This window comes from Phyllobates terribilis, unplaced genomic scaffold, assembly GCF_046119375.1.
Source record: "Phyllobates terribilis strain yellow unplaced genomic scaffold, ASM4611937v1 Scaffold_1__5_contigs__length_1240528914, whole genome shotgun sequence".
NCBI lineage: Eukaryota > Metazoa > Chordata > Amphibia > Anura > Dendrobatidae > Phyllobates > Phyllobates terribilis.
The window spans coordinates 498,521,546-498,545,956 of NW_027362761.1; the positions used below are offsets into that span (position 1 = coordinate 498,521,546).

Below are 24,411 nucleotides of genomic sequence, written 5' to 3' on the forward strand. Positions count from 1 at the left end.
AAAACTTGAAAATTGCTATTCACAAATGGACAAAACTTTCCGCCTCTTGATGTGCAAAGCTGGTAGAGACACACCCCAAAAGACTTGCAGCAGTAATTGTAGTGAAAGGTGGTCCTACAAAGTATTGACTCAGGGGGGCTGAATACAAATGAACGTCACAATTTTCAGATATATTTTTAAAGTATTTAAAAAAATATGTATCATTTCCTTTACACTTCACAAATACTTGCTGCTTTGTGTTGGTATCACATAAAATGCAAATAACATACATTGAAGTTTGTGGATGTAACATGAAATGTGTGGAAAAGTTCACGGTATGAATGTTTTTTCAAGGCAATGTATAACAGTCGGCCGAATGACAGCAGTCTAATGTGTATTGCCAACTTTATCTTAATCCTCTGAAGTGAGATAACCTTCTGTGACAAGTTATCAAGATGTTGCATAGAGCCATGATACCCTTTGTTAGATCTGTATCTATTAAATGTTTGATAGGTGCAGGTCCGAGAAGTGGGCCATCTATCTCCAGCATCCCCATTCTACTTCTGCAAGAAACTGCTGGTAGCTAAAACCAGGTGGAGAGCAAATTCACTTCCATGGAAAGCACAAAAACAGATGACCTAGGAGTGGCCACCTCTCCAATCACTCTTTGTCTGGATGCAGGACCCACGAATATGCCATAAATGTCTAAGGTGGTAAATAATACCCCTTTACTATGAAATAAAAGGGTTTCACCTCCAAAGACATTCATCTACTTTGCACTTGATAGGTAGGACTCTATATTGATAACCAGAACTAGTGTAGTGGGCATTGGCTATCTCCAACAGTCTCATAGACAATGAATAGAATGGCATTGGACATGGCCGACTATGCCTCTCCATTCATTGCTGGAAGAAGTAAGGAATGACGGGGGAACAGGACCCCATTCTACCGATTCTGGCTTCTGTTGTGGTTTCGTACTGTCACCATAAAAAGTGATCGAACACCTGACAGGTTCCTATTGGTAATGTGAACAGTGCCCAATTCAATTTTGGTATCAGGTTTAGAACCAGATTTCTATAGATGATTATGCTGTAGAAGGGGTGTAAATAGAAGAAAGGGCCTCCTCTTGGTGTTGGTCATGCCACCAAACACATTTAGAGAAACCATAAAGCCATCTCCCTAATTTGCGCACACATGTCCAATAGTTATAAGCCAAGATATAAGACCCAGAACAGCATTGTTCTACTGAGTGCTCATTTGTTGGGTGATTGGATCATTTCTGACAGCAAAAAAATAATTGTTCCATGTGAACAGGTGATGTGCTGCCGATAACATAATACTGTAGGGGACAGTTCTGTACCCACCATTGTTCATCTGCCTGTTTAAACAGGTGGTAAATGGATGGACTTGCGTCTTGTCAACTGGTGCTCCTTAAGGCGCAATGACGGGCTGAAAATCGGCACATCTAAGGGCTGGTGCACATCACCGTATTTTCGGTCCGAGTGCGAGCCGACAAAACATCGAATCACACTCGGACCAATGTCATTCTATGGGGCCATGCACAAGTCCGATTTTTACCTCGGACCAGCTCGATCCAAGGAAAAAATGGCAGCGTGCCCAAGTTTGATCTGATATTCGGATCGCACTCAACCATGCAAGTCAATAAGTCTGTGAAAAAATTAGATTGCACTCGGATGACATCTGAGTAAGGTCTGATTTCCACAGACTGGCAGAATTGAAGTGATGGAGAATTTTTTTTCTTTTGAAGAGTTATGGCCCAAACGTTCTCAATTCAGCGAACAAGATGCATATGGATCAAGTGAGGTGTAAAGTGTCTAGAATATCCCTCCAGTGGGCGATGAGCTATGGAAAGGATACAAAGATCAAGTCTGCACTTAAAAATAAGATGTTGGGAAGGACGTTTTCTTTTACACGTTTATACAAGATGCTCACCCAGACTTAGAAAAGGGGCATTTACTTTATAAATAAATGTACATTAAGTAAAGCATAGTTTTTGCATTAAGACACAGACAAGAGGTTATACCTAATAAACTTGTATTTTGAGGTATTAATACCCAGCAAGTGCCTAAGTATATGCTTAGAAATGCAGCACCAGAAACACACTGTGAACGTCTCCTGATCTGCCTCTCAGGAGCCTAATTTACATTATTACTGGCACTTGGTACAAGAAAGATGTCACCAAGCAGGAAACCCATTGGCAAGTTGGTAGAGTTTCATTCTGATCCCAAAGGCAATCTTTATAATGAAAATTACCGTATTCCAGGAAAACTTTGCAGAAATGGTCTTCATGGATGAAGGGGCTAAACCGGGATCATTACATCTCCAAGAAATTGAGTTCACAGTTTGATCAATTAAAATGAACAGCTTCCCAATAGAGGTACATCCTTAAATATAATTAACAAACAGGATTTCCTATTATCACTTACTACGTACATTGAGATGCATCGGACGCTCAGAAATGATGTCTTCCAAAATACATAAGTAAACATTTTTGCATTCGTTTCAAAACATACTCATATGCAGTTAAAAGTCCATATATTAAACTCTTGGTAAATATTCTTAGTAATACTCTTCAAATATATACTAATGTAACAACTTTAATCTCCATAATGTTCAGCTGCCTTTGGAGTTGGCTTTACAGTGTATAAGAAAATGAGACCGAGTTGTTTTTTTTTTTTTTGTTTGGAAATAAATTTGCCTTAAAACTAACCAAAAAGAAAAAGTAAACTTTACACCAGACGTCTTAGTAAAGAAATAAAGACCAGAGTGAAGTTTTTGTAAAGAGACATCTTCCAGTATAAAAGAAAAAAAAAAAAGAAGAAAGAACATTATACAAGGTAGGAGGTTACTCTAACTACTGTCAGTTAAAGTGAAGTCTCTCTCACTCCTGGCTAGGTGAATTAGTAATGCACTTTTTTTTCGACAGTGCAAAAATATCCTGAGAAAATGTTCAGATTTCAACAAAAATACAAAGGGCTTCTCTCCCGTCATTTTTTTTTTTTTTTTTTTTTTTGTTGTTTTTTTTTGCACAAAACACTGCAAGCAGGTATTTCATAGAAAAGAACAAAATAAAAACCTATAAAATAAAGCAATATCCTGTTTAGTATGTCTGAAAAAAAAAAAAAGAAAAGGAAAAAAAATACTGGCGGCTATATACGGTGTATATATATATGTATATTTTTTTTTAAATATTCAACTGTCAGCAAACCAGAGATAGATTGCTCAAAAACTACTGGAAAGAATCTTGTACATTCAGGGCTAGATTGTAGGGACTACCTGGCACTGAATGTGTTAAAGTTCGTTATGGCCAATAAGGGAATAAGGAGGTAATTTGTAATTCAAGTTTTATTTTTTTTAATTTCCTCTCTGTTAGCTAATAAAGCAAGTCTCAATTTCACACTTCAGCCAACTACGAAATTTGCAATTAAACTCTCGGAAAGGAGTTTTCCCATTCAGATTTTGTGCAACTCTGATACAGAGCCCACCACCGTGCTGTGAAGAGAGATGGTGCGTCTTTAAGAAGGGTGGTGGTGGCAGCCCTTTTTTTTTTTGCCTTTTTAACTGCACTCTATCAACTTGGCCAGGTTGTCTCTCAATTCAGTGAGTTCAAAGATTTTGCCATCCAGGATTTCTAAAAGAGTCTTCAAGTTATTGCGAAATGCTTCCTGCTCGCCCTGACTTTTCTCCAGTCGTTGTTCTAAGTCGCTCAGTTGCCCTTCCAAGTCTTTGTTATGCGTCTCCACTTCCTATGGTTGAAAAGTGAAAAGAAACAGGTTAACATTTCTGTATTGATTGAATTTCTTGCTATGAAGATGGTAACATGATAAAGTGGCCGTTAAAGTCTAAGACCATGTTTCCGCGTACAAAAACGCGGCTTTTTCTGCTACGTTTTTTCCTGCAGGTGTTGGCACCAAAATACATAGTATCAATCTGCTGATTATTGCATTTTTTTGCTGTGCGTTTTTATGCATTTCTTCTTTTTTCTATGTTTTGGGTTTAGATTTAAATCTTGTTTTTTATGCTTGTTTTAGTGCAGAAATTGAAAAAAAAAGTCCAGTTCAACAGCATCTTTAAATGCACAATGGGCATTAGTTTTCATGAAATCATGTATTGTACACACATTGCGGTTTTGCCATGTATTTGTCATGTTTTTTCCGCGCAGATTTGTCACAAAACCTGAAGGATTTCCTAGTACCAGCAAAGTGACTGAGATTCCTGAAGTCTCATGCACACGTTGCTTATTTTTTCTTTGCAGGTTTGCAGCAAATTTAAATCTACAGCATGTCAATTCCTTCAGCGTGTTTGCTGCAGATTTCACCCGTACTAATGAATGGGAAAAACGCATGCAAAAAATGCATAAAAAACACATTAAAAAATGCATGTATTTTATGCTGTTTTTCCTGCCAACACATCAGTATTTGCAGCAGATTTTCCTGCTGCCAATACTGAACGTGTTCACATACCCTTAAACAGAGATGATATTCTGCACACAAATATGTAGCTAGAGAAAACACAGGGTTTACAGAACATGGCTTTGAGCTGTCCAACCAGGGCCGCCATCAGGGCATTACTGCCCTTTCTGACATATGGGGCCCGGCAAGCATAGGCAAAGAGGGGGTACCCGGGCCGGACCCCCCCTGTTCTGCTCACTAGGCCCCAGACTGAACGTGCATCCTCGAACGACATTCAGTTCAAATGTATTGACAACCAGGAAGCCACAGGGTTCCTGCACGGCAACAGTTAACAGAACAGCCGCCAGCCAATCAGAGTCCGGCAGCTGACGTCAGTGCGCACGTCGCCGGCATATGACGTCACAGTCATGCGCCGACGGTGCCGCGCCTCAAATGGATGAGGAAGAGGATAATGCTGGACCGCAGCCAGTTAAGGAGAAACTCTTTTTTTTACTTTTGTACATAAAGCAGACATATGGGGCGAGGATGGGAGACACATGGGGCGAGGATGGGAGACACATGGGGCAGGATGGGAGACACATGGGGCAGGATGGATGACACATGGGGCAGGATGGATGACACATGGGGCAGGATGGATGACACATGGGGCAGGATGGGAGACACATGGGGCAGGATGGATGACACATGGGGCAGGATGGATGACACATGGGGCAGGATGGGAGACACATGGGGCAGGGTGGGAGACACATGGGGCAGGATGAGAGACACATGGGGCAGGATGAGAGACACATGGGGCAGGGTGGGAGACACATGGGGCAGGATGGGAGACACATGGGGCAGGATGGGAGACACATGGGGCAGGGTGGGAGACACATGGGGCAGGATGGGAGACACATGGGGCAGGATGGGAGACACATGGGGCAGGATGAGAGACACATGGGGCAGGATGAGAGACACATGGGGCAGGATGGGAGACACATGGGGCAGGGTGGGAGACACATGGGGCAGGATGGATGACACATGGGGCAGGATGGGAGACACATGGGGCAGGATGGGAGACACATGGGGCAGGGTGGGAGACACATGGGGCAGGATGAGAGACACATGGGGCAGGGTGGGAGACACATGGGGCAGGGTGGGAGACACATGGGGCAGGGTGGGAGACACATGGGGCAGGATGGGAGACACATGGGGCAGGGTGGGAGACACATGGGGCAGGGTGGGAGACACATGGGGCAAGGTGGGAGACACATGGGGCAGGATGAGAGACACATGGGGCAGGGTGGGAGACACATGGGGCAGGGTGGGAGACACATGGGGCAGGATGGGAGACACATGGGGCAGGATGAGAGACACATGGGGCAGGATGGGAGACACATGGGGCAGGGTGGGAGACACATGGGGCAGGATGGATGACACATGGGGCAGGATGGGAGACACATGGGGCAGGGTGGGAGACACATGGGGCAGGATGAGAGACACATGGGGCAGGGTGGGAGACACATGGGGCAGGGTGGGAGACACATGGGGCAGGGTGGGAGACACATGGGGCAGGATGGGAGACACATGGGGCAGGATGAGAGACACATGGGGCAGGATGAGAGACACATGGGGCAGGATGGATGACACATGGGGCAGGATGAGAGACACATGGGGCAGGATGGGAGACACATGGGGCAGGATGAAAGACACATGGGGCAGGATGAGAGACACATGGGGCAGGATGAGAGACACATGGGGCAGGATGAGAGACACATGGGGCAGGATGGATGACACATGGGGCAGGATGGATGACACATGGGGCAGGATGGGAGACACATGGGGCAGGATGGGAGACACATGGGGCAGGATGGGAGACACATGGGGCAGGATGGGAGACACATGGAGCAGGGTGGGAGACACATGGGGCAGGGTGGGAGACACATGGGGCAGGATGGGAGACACATGGGGCAGGATGAGAGACACATGGTGCAGGATGGATGACACATGGGGCAGGATGGATGACACATGGGGCAGGATGAGAGACACATGGGGCAGGATGGGAGACACATGGGGCAGGATGAGAGACACATGGGGCAGGATGAGAGACACATGGGGCAGGATGGATGACACATGGGGCAGGATGGGAGACACATGGGGCAGGATGGGAGACACATGGGGCAGGATGAGAGACACATGGGGCAGGATGAGAGACACATGGGGCAGGATGGGAGACACATGGGGCAGGATGAGAGACACATGGGGCAGGATGGGAGACACATGGGGCAGGATGGGAGACACATGGGGCAGGATGAGAGACACATGGGGCAGGATGGGAGACACATGGGGCAGGGTGGGAGAAACATGGGGCAGGGTGGGAGACACATGGGGCAGGATGAGAGACACATGGGGCAGGATGGGAGACACATGGGGCAGGATGGGAGACACATGGGGCAGGGTGGGAGACACATGGGGCAGGATGAGAGACACATGGGGCAGGATGGGAGACACATGGGGCAGGGTGGGAGACACATGGGGCAGGGTGGGAGACACATGGGGCAGGATGGGAGACACATGGGGCAGGATGAGAGACACATGGGGCAGGATGAGAGACACATGGGGCAGGATGGGAGACACATGGGGCAGGATGAAAGACACATGGGGCAGGATGAGAGACACATGGGGCAGGATGAGAGACACATGGGGCAGGATGAGAGACACATGGGGCAGGATGGATGACACATGGGGCAGGATGGATGACACATGGGGCAGGATGGGAGACACATGGGGCAGGGTGGGAGACACATGGGGCAGGATGGGAGACACATGGAGCAGGGTGGGAGACACATGGGGCAGGGTGGGAGACACATGGGGCAGGATGGGAGACACATGGGGCAGGATGAGAGACACATGGTGCAGGATGGATGACACATGGGGCAGGATGGATGACACATGGGGCAGGATGAGAGACACATGGGGCAGGATGGGAGACACATGGGGCAGGATGAGAGACACATGGGGCAGGATGGATGACACATGGGGCAGGATGAGAGACACATGGGGCAGGATGGGAGACACATGGGGCAGGATGAGAGACACATGGGGCAAGATGGATGACACATGGGGCAGGATGGGAGACACATGGGGCAGGGTGGGAGACACATGGGGCAGGATGGGAGACACATGGGGTAGGGTGGGAGACACATGGGGCAGGGTGGGAGACACATGGGGCAGGATGGGAGACACATGGGGCAGGATGGGAGACACATGGGGCAGGGTGGGAGACACATGGGGCAGGATGAGAGACACATGGGGCAGGGTGGGAGACACATGGGGCAGGGTGGGAGACACATGGGGCAGGGTGGGAGACACATGGGGCAGGATGGGAGACACATGGGGCAGGGTGGGAGACACATGGGGCAGGGTGGGAGACACATGGGGCAAGGTGAGAGACACATGGGGCAGGGTGGGAGACACATGGGGCAGGGTGGGAGACACATGGGGCAGGATGGGAGACACATGGGGCAGGATGAGAGACACATGGGGCAGGATGAGAGACACATGGGGCAGGATGGGAGACACATGGGGCAGGGTGGGAGACACATGGGGCAGGATGGATGACACATGGGGCAGGATGGGAGACACATGGGGCAGGATGGGAGACACATGGGTCAGGGTGGGAGACACATGGGGCAGGATGAGAGACACATGGGGCAGGGTGGGAGACACATGGGGCAGGGTGGGAGACACATGGGGCAGGGTGGGAGACACATGGGGCAGGATGGGAGACACATGGGGCAGGATGAGAGACACATGGGGCAGGATGGATGACACATGGGGCAGGATGAGAGACACATGGGGCAGGATGGGAGACGCATGGGGCAGGATGAAAGACGCATGGGGCAGGATGAGAGACGCATGGGGCAGGATGAGAGACACATGGGGCAGGATGAGAGACACATGGGGCAGGATGGATGACACATGGGGCAGGATGGGAGACACATGGGGCAGGATGGGAGACACATGGGGCAGGATGGGAGACACATGGGGCAGGATGGGAGACACATGGAGCAGGGTGGGAGACACATGGGGCAGGGTGGGAGACACATGGGGCAGGATGGGAGACACATGGGGCAGGATGAGAGACACATGGTGCAGGATGGATGACACATGGGGCAGGATGGATGACACATGGGGCAGGATGAGAGACACATGGGGCAGGATGGGAGACACATGGGGCAGGATGAGAGACACATGGGGCAGGATGAGAGACACATGGGGCAGGATGGATGACACATGGGGCAGGATGGGAGACACATGGGGCAGGATGGGAGACACATGGGGCAGGATGAGAGACACATGGGGCAGGATGAGAGACACATGGGGCAGGATGGGAGACACATGGGGCAGGATGAGAGACACATGGGGCAGGATGGGAGACACATGGGGCAGGATGGGAGACACATGGGGCAGGATGAGAGACACATGGGGCAGGATGGGAGACACATGGGGCAGGGTGGGAGAAACATGGGGCAGGGTGGGAGACACATGGGGCAGGATGAGAGACACATGGGGCAGGATGGGAGACACATGGGGCAGGATGGGAGACACATGGGGCAGGGTGGGAGACACATGGGGCAGGATGAGAGACACATGGGGCAGGATGGGAGACACATGGGGCAGGGTGGGAGACACATGGGGCAGGGTGGGAGACACATGGGGCAGGATGGGAGACACATGGGGCAGGATGAGAGACACATGGGGCAGGATGAGAGACACATGGGGCAGGATGGATGACACATGGGGCAGGATGAGAGACACATGGGGCAGGATGGGAGACACATGGGGCAGGATGAAAGACACATGGGGCAGGATGAGAGACACATGGGGCAGGATGAGAGACACATGGGGCAGGATGAGAGACACATGGGGCAGGATGGATGACACATGGGGCAGGATGGATGACACATGGGGCAGGATGGGAGACACATGGGGCAGGGTGGGAGACACATGGGGCAGGATGGGAGACACATGGAGCAGGGTGGGAGACACATGGGGCAGGGTGGGAGACACATGGGGCAGGATGGGAGACACATGGGGCAGGATGAGAGACACATGGTGCAGGATGGATGACACATGGGGCAGGATGGATGACACATGGGGCAGGATGAGAGACACATGGGGCAGGATGGGAGACACATGGGGCAGGATGAGAGACACATGGGGCAGGATGGATGACACATGGGGCAGGATGAGAGACACATGGGGCAGGATGGGAGACACATGGGGCAGGATGAGAGACACATGGGGCAAGATGGATGACACATGGGGCAGGATGGGAGACACATGGGGCAGGGTGGGAGACACATGGGGCAGGATGGGAGACACATGGGGTAGGGTGGGAGACACATGGGGCAGGGTGGGAGACACATGGGGCAGGATGGGAGACACATGGGGCAGGATGAGAGACACATGGGGCAGGATGGGAGACACATGGGGCAGGATGGGAGACACATGGGGCAGGATGAGAGACACATGGGGCAGGATGGATGACACATGGGGCAGGGTGGGAGACACATGGGGCAGGATGGGAGACACATGGGGCAGGGTGGGAGACACATGGGGCAGGGTGGGAGACACATGGGGCAGGATGGGAGACACATGGGGCAGGATGGGAGACACATAGGGCAGGATGGGAGACACATGGGGCAGGATGAGAGACACATGGGGCAGGATGGGAGACACATGGGGCAGGATGGGAGACACATGGGGCAGGATGGGAGACACATGGGGCAGGATGGGAGACACATGGGGCAGGATGAGAGACACATGGAGCAGGATGAGAGACACATGGGGCAGGATGAGAGACACATGGGGCAGGATGGATGACACATGGGGCAGGATGAGAGACACATGGAGCAGGATGAGAGACACATGGGGCAGGATGAGAGACACATGGGGCAGGATGGATGACACATGGGGCAGGATGGGAGACACATGGGGCAGGATGGGAGACACATGGGGCAGGATGGGAGACACATGGGGCAGGATGGGAGACACATGGGGCAGGATGGGAGACACATGGGGCAGGATGAGAGACACATGGGGCAGGATGAGAGACACATGGGGCAGGATGGATGACACATGGGGCAGGATGGGAGACACATGGGGCAGGATGGGAGACACATGGGGCAGGATGGGAGACACATGGGGCAGGATGAGAGACACATGGGGCAGGATGGGAGACACATGGGGCAGGATGGGAGACACATGGGGCAGGATGGATGACACATGGGGCAGGATGGATGACACATGGGGCAGGATGGATGACACATGAAGCAGGATGGATGACACATGGGGCAGGATGGATAACACATGAAGCAGGATGGATGACACATGGGGCAGGATGGATGACACATGGGGTAGGATGGATGACACATGGGGCTGGATGGATGACACATGGGGCAGGATGGATGACACATGGGGCAGGGTGGATGACACATGGGGCTGGATGGATGACACATGGGGCAGGATGGATGACACATGGGGCAGGATGGATGACAAATGGGGTGGAAGCTGGATGACACCTAGGGCAGGATGGATGAAACCTGGGGCAGGATGGAGACACCTGGGGCAAGATGGAGACACCTGGGACAGGATGAAACACCTGGGGAAGAATGGATGATACCTGGGGCAGGATGGATGACACCCGGGGCAGGATGGATGACGCCTGGGGCAGGATGGATGAAACTTGGGGCAGGATGGATGACACGTGGGGCCAGGATGGTGGATGTTATTACAGGAAGGGGCCAGGATGTGGGACATTATTACTGTAGGAGCTAATTAAGGGATATTATTGCTGCTGTGATTTTTTTATTATTTTTGAGGATACTGTTCTTAGTGTGGGGGGGTTCCTGTTACTGTGCAGGGCGACACTATGTTGCTTTTTTTCTTCATCTGACGTAGAGTAGAAGTTTTGGAAAATTGGGGAATGTGATCTAGATAACTGTGTGTTATTTTCTGCAGAGACGAGTTCTAGCTGGAAGAAGTGATAGCGGTCTGCGCAGGATGAAGAAGAAAAGCGAAGATGACTATCTTCAACTAGAGATGTCACTGGTGAGTCAGTGTGTTACCTGTACACTTATACTATACACTGACACTATATACAGAGCTCCTGTGTATAATGGCACCGGTGAGTGACTGTATTACCTGTACACTATACACTATATATAGAGCTCCTGTGTATAATGCCACTGGTGATCACTGTATTACCTGCACACTGACACTATATACAGAGCTCCTGTGTATAATGGCACCGGTGAGTGACTGTATTACCTGTACACTATACACTATATACAGAGCTCCTGTGTATAATGTCACTGGTGATCCCTGTATTACCTGTACACTGACACTATATACAGAGCTCCTGTGTATAATGTCACTGGTGAGTCACTGTATTACCTGTACACTGACACTATATACAGAGCTCCTGTGTATAATGTCACTGGTGATCCCTGTATTACCTGTACACTGACACTATATACAGAGCTCCTGTGTATAATGTCACTGGTGAGTCACTGTATTACCTGTACACTGACTGACACTATATACAGAGATCCTGTCAGGGGCGTACATAGGATTCATGGGGCCCCATAGCAGAAGTTCAAATTGGGCCCCCCCCCCAAAAAAAAATTTAAATAATTGTCAGGGTCACAGAAGAGCAGATCTCACAACTTTCCAGCCTTTACATAGTAATTTTCCTCCTGCTGACGTCCTAGGCCCCTCTTTCATTGTCCCATAAAGTATGATGCCAACAAAAGTGTCCCCCAAACACAGTATGATACCCCCATGGTGAATTCCTCCACATGCGCAGTATAATGACCCTACTGTACCTCACCTCAACTCCCAGGGCAAAGTTTGCTGACCCCAACACAGTATGATCCCCCAATTGTGAGCCCTAGAGCTAGAGAGGATGGTAGGTAATAAGGGAGGGTGTTATACATAATAAAAGGTGAAACTATATAACTAAGGACGGCGCTATACATAATAAGCGAGTACACTATATACTAAGGGCGTATGCTATACATAATAAGTGAGTACACTATGTACTAAGGGACTGTGCTATACATAATACGGCTACATTCCTGCATCTGTGTGCAGTGTCAGTGTACTGCCCTGTTTTACAGATGCATTGAGCATGTCCTATTCTAATACTCAAAATCGGATCAGAACAGGACATTCTCTGACCCTCACAGATCTCATTCTCAGATCCGTGATTTTCATGGATGTGTGAATGGATTTATAAAACTCAGTAAAAATAAAAAATAAAAACACTTACCTCTCTGCCCGTTCCCCCGCAGGCCGCAGCATCCTTGTTGTCTGCAATTTCCTCCTTCACCCAGGCCCGAGCTGCATGATGACGTCATCAAGCAGCGCGTGCCTGTGTGAGGGAGGAAGCGGCGGGCGGGAAGCAAAGGACGGATCTCTGCAGCTCCGCCGCCATTCTGTCCTGTCAGCAGCGGAGCTGCCAACACCAGCAGCGGTATGTCCGCCCCTGGACTGCTATGGGCCCCCCCAGCTCACGGGCCCCATAGCAGTCACGTGGTCTGCCACCATTGGCAGTATGCCACTGGATCCTGTGTATAATGTCACTGGTGAGTCACTGTATTACCTGTACACTGACTCTATACACTGTACACTATATACAGAGATCCTGTGTATAATGTCACTGGTGATCCCTGTATTACCTGTACACTGACACTATATACAGAGCTCCTGCATATAATGTCACTATTGATCCCTGTATTACCTGTACACTGACACTATACACAGAGCTCCTGTGTATAATGTCACTGGTGATCACTGTATTACCTGTACACTGACTGACACTATATACAGAGATCCTGTGTATAACGTCACTGGTGAGTCACTGTATTACCTGTACACTGACACTATACACTGTACACTATATACAGTGATCCTGTGTATAATGACACTTATGGTAATATTAGTATTGTGGCTTTTTATTAATGATCAGTATTGTAGTATTAAGTCACTATGTGGTGGTAATATGTGGTCTGGCCATGTTGTGGCGGTATTTGTTCCTTGTATGTGGTATTATTCTGTCACTATGTGGTGGTAATATGTGGTTCGGCTACAGTGTGACGGTATTTGTCCCTTATATGTGTTATTATTGGTCATTTTAAAAAATGAATGTGACACATTCCCTTAAAGAAAAATAAATACAAATATATATAAAAAGAGTATTGGGTAATTTAAGGAATGTTAAATAGGTTAGAGTAGAGTAGGCCAAAAGAGTCTGACTTGTTGTGGTGGCGGCTTAAAAAATCTTTTGGCCAAAACAAAAGTTGATGGCCATGTATGTGATATGGTTTTTGATGGGAACTGTTAATGTGTGATTGGTGAGAACGTGGTGCAGTTGTGGAGATTTTCCAAGAGTGGGCAGTGGGACTGTGGAAGGTTCGAGGGGTGGAGGCGGAGCTTGGGTGGAGCCTGGGCGGAGTCTTAAGCCCGAAAATTTTGCCTATATGGGGCCCTGAAATTCCTGATGGCAGCCGTGTTCAATCTCAAAAAAAATTGTTAAAAATCTATATGCCATATCTAAAATCTACAAGTTTGGTCATTTTGTAAAAAAATAACATATATCAACCTTCTAAAAAAATGATATCCAGGGTTATGCTTAGAAAGGTAAGTTTGGAAGTTAAAGTGCATGTATTTGATATGCTTTAGAGTTGGGGGAATAGTTTTCCATGTACACAAATATTCAACATTTCTTAGGTTTTGGTTGAAAACTTTTATGAATAAAAAAAAACTCCTAGGAAGACACATGCCACATGTATCCTCCAAAAAATTATTAAGACATACATAACAAATTGTGTCAAAATAGACCTGAACTTGGTTATCACTTCATCTTTTGCCTCACATCCTGCAAGCCTTTAATATATTAATTGCATATATCCTGTATATTGATTACAAGGGGGGTGGTCCTCTGCTTAGGATACCACTACTGAAGAATGTTTCTCACGGTGGCCTCGCTAGATGCCACCTGTAGCGTCGCTGCTGATAAGAGCTGATCACTGTAGGTGTCAGAAGTCGGTCCTGCAGACATGAGTTGATCTCCGGACCAGCTTCATTACACAAATGGATTATCTCAAGGTGCCAGCACCACTATTATCAGTCAATTGGATCCTTCCTCAATCTTGTACATTTTTTTGATCTCGCAGCTAAAAGTAATTTGAGTCCCAGTCTTTTTATCGTCCCTTTTGTTATAAGTGCAGATGACAATTAGGACAATTAGCCAAACGCCCTCACCAGCCTTCTGCTGTACCCACTTATGAAACATTCCCAAGCTAGCGAAGGAGAGGTGTAATTAATCTCTGTCTACCCTCAACTACAAAGCACCACATTGACTGCTGTGACTTGAAAAATATTTTACATTTTATTATTGCAATTAAGTATCTGTCTTTTTCATTACTCTCTATATTATCCCTGAGCTTTATTTTAAATTAATTATTTAAGGCTTATCAAACGTTCTTTCATATTCATTTAACCAAGATTGCTGTGTCCATATATTGGCTTCTGGATGAACCGCGCAATTAGAATCTTATCGGTCCATATTAATATTCCTTTAATGATACAAAGAATCTGAATATTTAAGCAGATTTTACATTACACGCAGCGCTAAGCATTTTCCAAAAGATGCTACACAAATGTGAAGAAATATCTCACACTTTATGTTCATGTAAAGTGCCGCCAGGTTAATACAAGTCACTTAACAACACACATTTGGGACAATAATGTGGAAGAATACCTGTAATTTTTGGCTCAAAGAATCCCGCTGGTCTTGTAGTTCCTTAGCATGTTCCACTTCTTCCTTCAATCTCTCGATTTCCTAAAACAGTAGAGTTGATGGTAAGAAATTTTGCGCAAGTTCTCAACGTTATTGCATGACTTAAAGGGGTATTCCCATCTCCAAGATCCTATCCTAATATGTACTGTAGTAGGTGTAATAATAATAATAATAATAATAATAATATTGGCAAATACCTCCAATTAGAAATGTCGTATAGTTCTTCTGATACCCTATGTCTCTTACCCCATGTGCAGGGCATTGCAATAGCTTAGGTATCCATGGTTACGACCACTCATATAGTGACAGATAGTTAGTTGGCTGTTAATGGTCGCAACCATGGATACTTAAGCTACTGTAATGTCCTGAACATAGGGTAAGCGGCATAGCTTATCAGAAGAAATATACTCCATTTTAATTGGAGGTATTTGCTAATATTATTATTATTACTATTATTAAACCTACTACACATTGAGATAGGATCTTGGAGATAGGAATACCCTTTTAACACAAAAGATGGTATACTTCTTGGGAAACTCATGCATAAATAAATATATATATATATACATATATATATACACATCAGAAATATTGTAGTTTCAGAGATTTGCTGGACTCTCTCTCAGTGACAAGTAGCTGTATTACTGCCTGTTTTATAGTCTAGAGCTGCAATCATAGTTCTGCTAGTTGTTACTCTAAATAGTCACAATATTGTTGCCGGACATAAATCACAGTTTAGCTGAGCTTCTAAAATGTAGTGAAAGAGTTAAATGGTTATCCAGTGGCATTCGGTGCCGCTCACTTAAGGATCGTAAGTGAACGGTGCCAGTGACCTTACAGCCCTCCACACCTGCTGAAAAACACACAATTGTCAGGTATCATGCATATGTCCCATTCACTAGAATAGTACATGTGCGATACCAGCCGATCATGCACCCGCCCCGGCAAGTGTGTGGAGTGATAATGTCATAGACACCGCTCAGTGCTACACCCCTTTATGCTTGTCATATTTTTCCTGCTGTTTTCTGAACATTTTGTCATCACTGTTGATCTGTTTGTGAATTGTCATCTAGGACAGTGTTGTCCAAAAGGTAACCCAACCAATCACCCCTCAATCTTTGCCCTGATCTGTGGCCCAGTTAGGTTTTTATTGAAAAAATACAAATCTGACATTAGTCAGAAAGGACTTTTCAACTACAGCATCTGATAATCAATAGAAATTCAGCATGGCAGAATAACTTTTCAACAGATGTCAGCCATTCTTCACCATCGTTGCTGTCCATGTCACGAAAAGTCTTCGATGGTCAGCAGAAAATGGTTTATCCAGCCATCCAAAATCACTAGTCAATGGCCAGCTTTAGTTTTTACATCAGATTAAAGACTAAATCAAATCCAAAATTGTGTCAAAAAGGAGGAGAATTGTCAATCAGAAATGTATTATTTTCTCCATTTTTAAATTCAGTCCAAGTTTTGACTAAATAATATGTTTCTAAAAATGTGTGAATAGGGCCTCATTCAGACATCGCTTTTTCATGTACGTGTTCTGTCCGTATTTTTCATGGATAGAACTCATTATAGTCTCTGGGCTGTTCACATGTCTATGATTTTTTTTACGGACCGAATGACTGCAGGATAGAAAAAGGTGACATCCTTTTTTGAATCAAGTCATGGATTAAACTCACCAATGCAAGTCAATGTGTCCATCAGAGTGTCATCCAACTGCTGACTGTTTTTTCTATGATTTAATTATTATTATGCTTTGCTTCTATAGCGCCATTACAGACATCATCATCACTGTCCCCATTGGAGCTCACAATCTAGATTCCCTATCAGGATGTCTTTGGAGTGTGGGAGGAAACCAGAGAAAACCCACGTAATTAAACACCTTGCAGATGTTGTTCTTGGTGGGATTTGAACCCAGGATCCCAGCTCTGCAAAGGAACAGTGCCAACCACTGAGCCACTGTGCTGCCCATTTAATTGGTAGCAGAAGCTTGCAAAATGTTTAGCTTTTTTTGCATTCGAGAAAAACAGATGCCACACATATGGTAAAAATGGTCACATGACCCAAAAATGGATGGATTTAATCCAGTACACTGATGAAAAATTATCCTTTTTTTTTGTATGCAAATAAAAAGTCGTCTGAATGAGGCCTTATGGCTAAATAGGTCACTTGCCAGAATGCAACTCCAGAACGCTTTCCTGTGTCAGCCACAAACCAGGGGAGGACTTGCTAGGACCTCGGACAGGAGCTTTTTGCTGAAGATCAAGATATCTTTCAGACCTATACTATATTAGCAAGTTGGATAATTTACTAATAATGTTTTTGTATCTAGCTGTACAACCCCTTTAAAGGGGTAGTCTCAAGTTTGGAAGTCATCCCCTATCCACTGGTCAGGGAATAATGTCCCGATTGCAGGGAGTCTGTGCCCCCCAATAACTCGGTATGAATGGAGCGGTAGTCGATCATGCTCACTGCCATTCCATTCATTCTTAATGTGACTGATGGAGATAGCCGAGCGCTGCGATTGGCTGGTTGTCGCAACTCCCATGAGTAAATGGAGGTGCAGTGTACATGTTCGACTACCACTCCATTCACACTCTTAAAAGCCCTGTTCATTGGATTGGTAGGAGATTCCAGAGGTCAGACCTCCAGCAATCAGGAAGATATCCCATTGATAGAGGATAGCTTCCATAGTTGAGAATATCCCTTTAAGATCCAAAATGAAAACAGTGCGTAAATAGTTCTGAGATTACTTTACGTCAACAGATATTATGGTAATGCCAATATGTTTCTCTTCCAGAAGAATATTTAACCTATGATATCTGGCACAGACAGAAGAAAAATTAAAAGGCATGACATGTAACAGCAGAGTCTCACAATCCAGTGAGTAAACTCAGCATTGGCTACATTGGAGACATGTACTGTACCTCTTCTTTCTTTTTTAATGTGGACTCTAATTCTTGTATAGTCTGGTTGAGTTCTGTCTTGTGCGTCTGCACTGCATTCGCTTGGCTGCTGACACATTCTAACTCACTCACCTGCGGAGAGAGAACAGTGCATCATTCCTCACGGTACAAACCAGGCAGAAATTACTTTCCTTCTTCAATTTCTTTAAATTCTATACAATTGGTCAATATTAAATCTAAACGCGTCTGAAAATCAACTATTTAAAGGGGCACAGGCACAGGCCTGTTTCTACTGCCTCTCCATTAGTTACATTATACCAGAGCGCTGTATATTCAGTAGAAACTTTGCTGGGTATTTATGGCAGGTTTGTCCCGTTCAGTTATCAGCAATTGGAAAACCCGCTTCATTAATTGTAACCTTCCATTCAACCAGGGCATAATTCTTATGTTATATGTATAGATGCTTATTAGCAGAATGAAGCCTTCTAATAAAGAGAAATTGCAATAATACTAATACTAATAATGTATAAGGGACATATTGATTAAACAGTTCACTAACCCTATATCTTCTATTGGTCATACAGCAGCAGTATATGCCGTCATTACTTACATCATTCAGTATCCTCAATGGGGGTTATATCCTATTTTTCTAACTTTCTCAAACATATTAATGTCATAGAAATCCAAATGATTTATTATTACCCCTTTCCGCACCATGACGTATATACAGGTGCATCTCACAAAATTATAATATCATAAAAAAGTTAATTTATTTCAGTTCTTCAATAGAAAAAGTGAAACTCATATATTATATAGAGTCATTGCAGAGTGATCTATTTCAAGTGTTTATTTTTGTTAATGTTGATGATTATGGCTTACAGCCAATGAAAACACAAAAGTCATTATCTTAATAAATTAGAATAATTAACAAAAAACACCCTCAAATGCTTCTTAAGCGTTTAAAAAGGTCCTTTAGTCTGTTTCAGTAGGCTCCACAATCATGGGGAAGACTGCTGACTTGACAGATGTCCAGAAGGCAGTCATTGGCACACTCCACAAAGTCCCAGAGTCTGGAGGAAGAGTGGAGAGGCCACAATCCAAGCTGCTTGAGGTCCAGTGTGAAGTTTCCACAATCAGTGATGGTTTGGGGAGCCATGTCATCTGCTGGTGTAGGTCCACTGTGTTTTATCAAGACCAAAGTCAGCGCAGCCGTCTACCAGGAAATCTTAGAGCACTTCATGCTTCCCTCTGCCGACAAGCTTTTTGGAGATGGAAATTTCATTCTCCAGCAGGACTTGGCACCTGTCCACACTGCCAAAAATACCAATACCTGGTTTAAAAACAACAGGATCACTGGGCTTGATTGGACAGCAAACCCACCTGATCTTAACCCCATAGAGAATCTATGGGGTATTGTCAAGAGGAAGATGAGAGACACCAGACCCAACAATGCAGACGAGCTGACGGCTGCTATCAAAGCAACCTGGGCTTCCATAACACCTCAGCAGTGCCACAGGCTGATCGCCTCCATGCCACGCCGCATTGATGCAGTAATTGATGCAAAAGGAGCCTCGACCAAGTATTGAGTGCATTTACTGAACATACATTTCAGTAGGACAACATTTCGGATTTTAAAATCATTTGTCAAGCTGTTGTTATGAAGTATTCTAATTTACTGAGATAATGACTTTTGTGTTTTCATTGGCTGTAAGCCATAATCATCAACATTAACAGAAATAAACACTTGAAATGGATCACTCTGTTTGTAATGACTCTATATAATATATGAGTTTCACATTTTGTATTGAAGAAATTAACTTTTTGATGATATTCTAATTTTGTGAGATGCACCTGTATATCTCTGTCATGGAGCAGGTGCAGGTGTACAGAACGGGTTCAGGAGCTGAGGCCTCTCCACACAGGGCAGGTGCCGGCTGTGATGTACAGCCAGCATCTGCTTATAACAGCAGTTATAGGAGCTAGCTCCATTCGCTGCTGTTCAACCATGTAAATAATGCTGTCAGTTCTTGGCATAATCAAACTAGGGGTTCCAGTGAGGTTCCCATCAGCCCTCCCGCAACACAACAATCTTGGTGAAGCCACAGAGTGGGCATCATGTGAGGCTGTGATTTTTATTATAAACTGCAATACTGAAATTCTGGAATATATAGTACAAGCAATCAAATTATTACAAGTTCAATACCTTATGGGTAACTAAATAATAAAGTGAAAATAAATGTTTTGTAAATATTAATAAAAAAAACTACAAATTCATCCAAAAATGAAGAAAGTAAATATAAAAATAAGCATACTCAGTATCACCACATCAATAAAAGTCAGACTTATGAAATATATAATTATTATTTAGTACCTAAGAAAAATGGCATGAAAAATAATGCAAAAATTGCCATTTTTCAGTCATTTCACCTCCCACTAAAAATGCAATAAAAAGTAATCAAAATGTTCTATGTAACCCAACTTGTACCAATAAAAACTACGGCTCACATAAAAAAACAAGCCCTCATACAGCTCCACTTACGTAAAAATAAAAATGTTAAAATTCTCAGAAAATGGCAGCACAAACTGCATTATTTTTTTTTCACCAGAATCATAGTGACCTGGTGAATTATGCTGCTGGATCATAATTACCATACAATGAATGTGGTTAAAACAAAACCCAAAAGTAATGGAGCAATTGCGTTTTTAACCTCAGATTTTTTGTCCTGTTTTTTCAGCATATTACAAGATAAAGTGAATGTTGTCAAAACTACAACTCGTTGCACAAAAAACAAGTCCTTATACGGCTATGTAGATAGAAAAATAAAAAAGATATGACTCTTGGAAAAAAGGAAATAAAAAACAAAATTGCAAAGAGGAAAATTGGCTTTGTCCTTAAGGGGTTAGATGCATTTTTGGATACTAAACTCAGGTTTTATGCTCATGGCAAAGCTTTTATAGATCCAGATTTCGAAGCTGTAGGCGCTTGTGTGCTGCTGTACAGTGCCTGCATAATATGGAGTTCAATAGTTCATGGATAAAACAATGAACAAATGGGATACAGTAAAGAGAAGGATCAAGCAGCAACCAAATCACTGAACAAATGTCTCCTATTAAAGTACAACTTAAAAAGTAACCATTGGTTTAGTTCTTACTCCATAAATCATGAAAGTAAGCTAATTTGTAATATATCTTATCAGAGAAATTTGCTTCATTCTCCTTCTGGATTGATCTTTCATTCTGACTTCATGGACAAAACCTGTAAAATCTGTATACAGCGAAGTCAGACTATCCCATTACTGAGATAGGACATGACAGCTGGTGCTCATAAGATTCTATGGAAGAGGGAGGAGCTAGAGGCAGACACAGACATTCTGCGGCTAACAGTGTGCCCGCTAATAAAGAGAATGAATACTGACTGCTCCCCACTCCCATAGTCCTGGGCGTGGGGAGCAGTGAATATTCCGGCAGCTGACCTCTTCGTGTGAGGGTGCATGGCAGTGAAATCATGCGCTGCTTACATCCTGAAATCAGCAGCTGGCATCAGAACAGGACAGAGCAGCGCTGCAAGGGAGTGGAAGGAAGGTGAGTATTATTTTTTATTTTTTTATGTGTGCAGCGTGATGGGGGCCATATATACCAGGATGGGGGGCCATGTATACCAGGATGGGCGCCATGTATATCAGGATAGGGATGAGATGGAGGCCATGTATTCCAGGATGGGGGGACCATGTATACCAGGATGGGGGCCATGTATACCAGGATGGGGATGAGATGGAGGCCATGTATACCAGGATGGGATGGAGGCCATGTATACCAGGATGTGGGGGCCATGCTTACCAGCATGGGGGGACCATGTATACCAGGATGGGGGGGGCCATGTATACCAAGATGGGGGGCCATGTATACCAGTATGGAGGGGCCATATATACCAGAATGGGGACATATATACACCAGGATGGGGGATATTAGTACAGAATTAAGGGACATTATCCCTATAACAGCATCAGCAGCAGATCCTCCCCCATAGTAGTGTGTCATGACCACATTTTTTGCTTAAATTTTTTTCTATTTTCCTTCTCTAAAACCTGGGTGCGTCTTATGGCCTGGTGTCTCTTATAGTCCGAAACATATGGTAATTTTCAAGTTGATAATTTTGTGCAGCACCCGAAGAATGATGTAAATATACAAATGAGCACTGGCAGAAAAAAAAGTTCCCCAACCCTGGTCTAAGGCAACCATAAGCTCCCAAGGATGTATGGTGAATTTGTAAAAATACCTAAAACAAGGTGATTACAAGAAAATGAATAAGACATTTAACATCCTGTGACTATACATAAAAAAAACGAACTGGTTCCCACCTGGCGCTCTACCTGATGAGCCAGCATTGGTTTTGTCAATACCCACCCGTTTGTGGAGACGCTCTGCTTCTTCCTGATACGCAGCAAGCTGTTGTTTCCATTGTTTGACATTGGCAGTAGACTCCAGCAAGGCTGCTGTGAGCTTGGCATTGTTTCCTTTGAGTGTGGCCAGTTCTGCTTCCCAGTGCTTGTTAATGGCAGAACTGCTATAAAAACAAAATGAAAGAAAAAAATTACAATGGCTAAAATATATAGCACTGGCTAAAAAAGCACACAACACTGCACCATTACTGACACTATAAAGTTACATAGAGGAACAAAACAGGAAGCAGTCTGACTAATCTGCAAATAGTGACGCGCCCCCTGGGCCATGTTGGGCAGCGTTGCGCATGCGGGGAATACCCGGAGCCGGATCTGATAGGGGTAGTAGTCCTCGTGGCGGTGACCCGGTCCGTGCCCAGGGTGTCAAACCAAGTGGCAGAACTTAGGATGAGATGTTATAGAGTTCGACTACGCCACCCGTGGATTGCGGTCAGTGGGGACCGCCGCTGCACTGCAGACCGCTGAGGCTGATGTTATTTGTGCAGCTGAGAGTGGGATGACTCCCCACGGGAGGAGTATTGCCTCAGGGCAGCTATTGTGGAGATGATGATGGGAGTGATGGTGTGGGTGTCCCAGTACTGATGGTGCAGGTGCGGCGATGAAACACAGAGGCTTGAAGTGCAGTTTCCAAAGCTTTACTCACAGTTGTTGCTCCGGTCACTTCGGCCAAGAGTGACCACCCGAGCCGTGCTGCGTTCACCAGGGGAGGGACTCGGTCAACTCCCAGGCAATTCCGGAGTGTGGTTCAGGGCTCCCCTCTCTTTCCTTTCTCTGGCCGTCCTCACCAGGGACCCACCTTTGTCCAGCTCCCTCGGGCCTTCTGGTGGCGAAACCTTTCCCGGTTTCCCTGACCCTATATGGTATGCCTTCCTGGTGGATATGGTGAGGGGTCACGCCAAGACTTGACCACGACCTCCGGTTTTGGCTGAGGATTAGTCGCCTCCACCAATTCGGGTTCCGGTACCCTGCTCTGCCAACCCTTCACCCGTTATCTCGTGGGATCTTAGGGTTCCCTCCTTTCTTGCGTCTCTGGGCCTTTCCTGGTGTTTCTGTTCCTTCTCCCTCTTACTTCTCTCTCTCTCTCGGCTTCAGGCTTCCACTTCAGGCCTGGTTCTGGAGCTGTGCCCGGACTGAGCCACAGCTCCCTGTCAGCCCTCTCTGGCTGAGCTCCTCTCCTCTTCTCCTCCTGCCTGAACTGAACTCGACTCCACAACAACCCTGATCTAAGATGGTGCCCACCTTTTATACTCCCTTCTGACACCCGAGCCCAGGTGACCAGCACCCAATGGGCTCCTACCTATGCCCAGAGTCCCTCCCCTGTCTGCTCCTACACCACTGGGATATTCCTCCCCCCTCCCCACTCCAGCCAGGGACAGACGCTGTCGTACCTGCACATCTATCTGGTGGGAGTACCGTTGATCTGTCCCCCGGAAATGGGGTGAGTGTAGTGTATGCAGCTAACTGAGCCCCGCTCCACACTGCATCCTTACCCGGGAGTGGAATATCACACCTCTGGTTCGAGGTGCAACACTCCTGTAGCAGCCGAGTCCTCGGGGTGCTACAATAGCATAGAGCAGAAGGAGCTAAGCATACGAGTATAAAGTCTTGTGGGAAAAGATTCAGCATAATTTGTATTTAAATCACTTGTATCCCTGCTCATTCTATTTTTAGGTGTTATGCAGCTGTCCTGGATCCGGGCTTTGCTTCCCTCATCCCAGTCTACTAGACTCTGTTGTGCTCCATGTTGGGCTTTGCAGATGGCCCGGATCCCATATGAGCCT

The 24,411-nt window shown here is 46.0% G+C and overlaps 1 protein-coding gene across 6 annotated transcripts in view; it reads right to left on the reverse strand.

Moving 5' to 3' along the window:
- Positions 1-303: 303 nt before the first annotated feature.
- The window catches only part of HOMER1 (homer scaffold protein 1), a 147,871-nt gene continuing 123,763 nt past the window's right edge, over positions 304-24,411 (reverse strand). For all 6 annotated transcript variants that reach the window (XM_073680184.1, XM_073680181.1, XM_073680185.1 and 3 more), the window contains 4 exons: positions 22,575-22,734; positions 18,192-18,302; positions 15,223-15,303; positions 304-3,746 (listed from right to left, as the gene is read on the reverse strand). In XM_073680184.1, the coding sequence (XP_073536285.1) occupies positions 3,558-3,746; positions 15,223-15,303; positions 18,192-18,302; positions 22,575-22,734 (541 nt within the window). In that variant the 3' untranslated portion in view covers positions 304-3,557. The remainder of the gene's footprint in view (positions 3,747-15,222; positions 15,304-18,191; positions 18,303-22,574; positions 22,735-24,411) is intronic.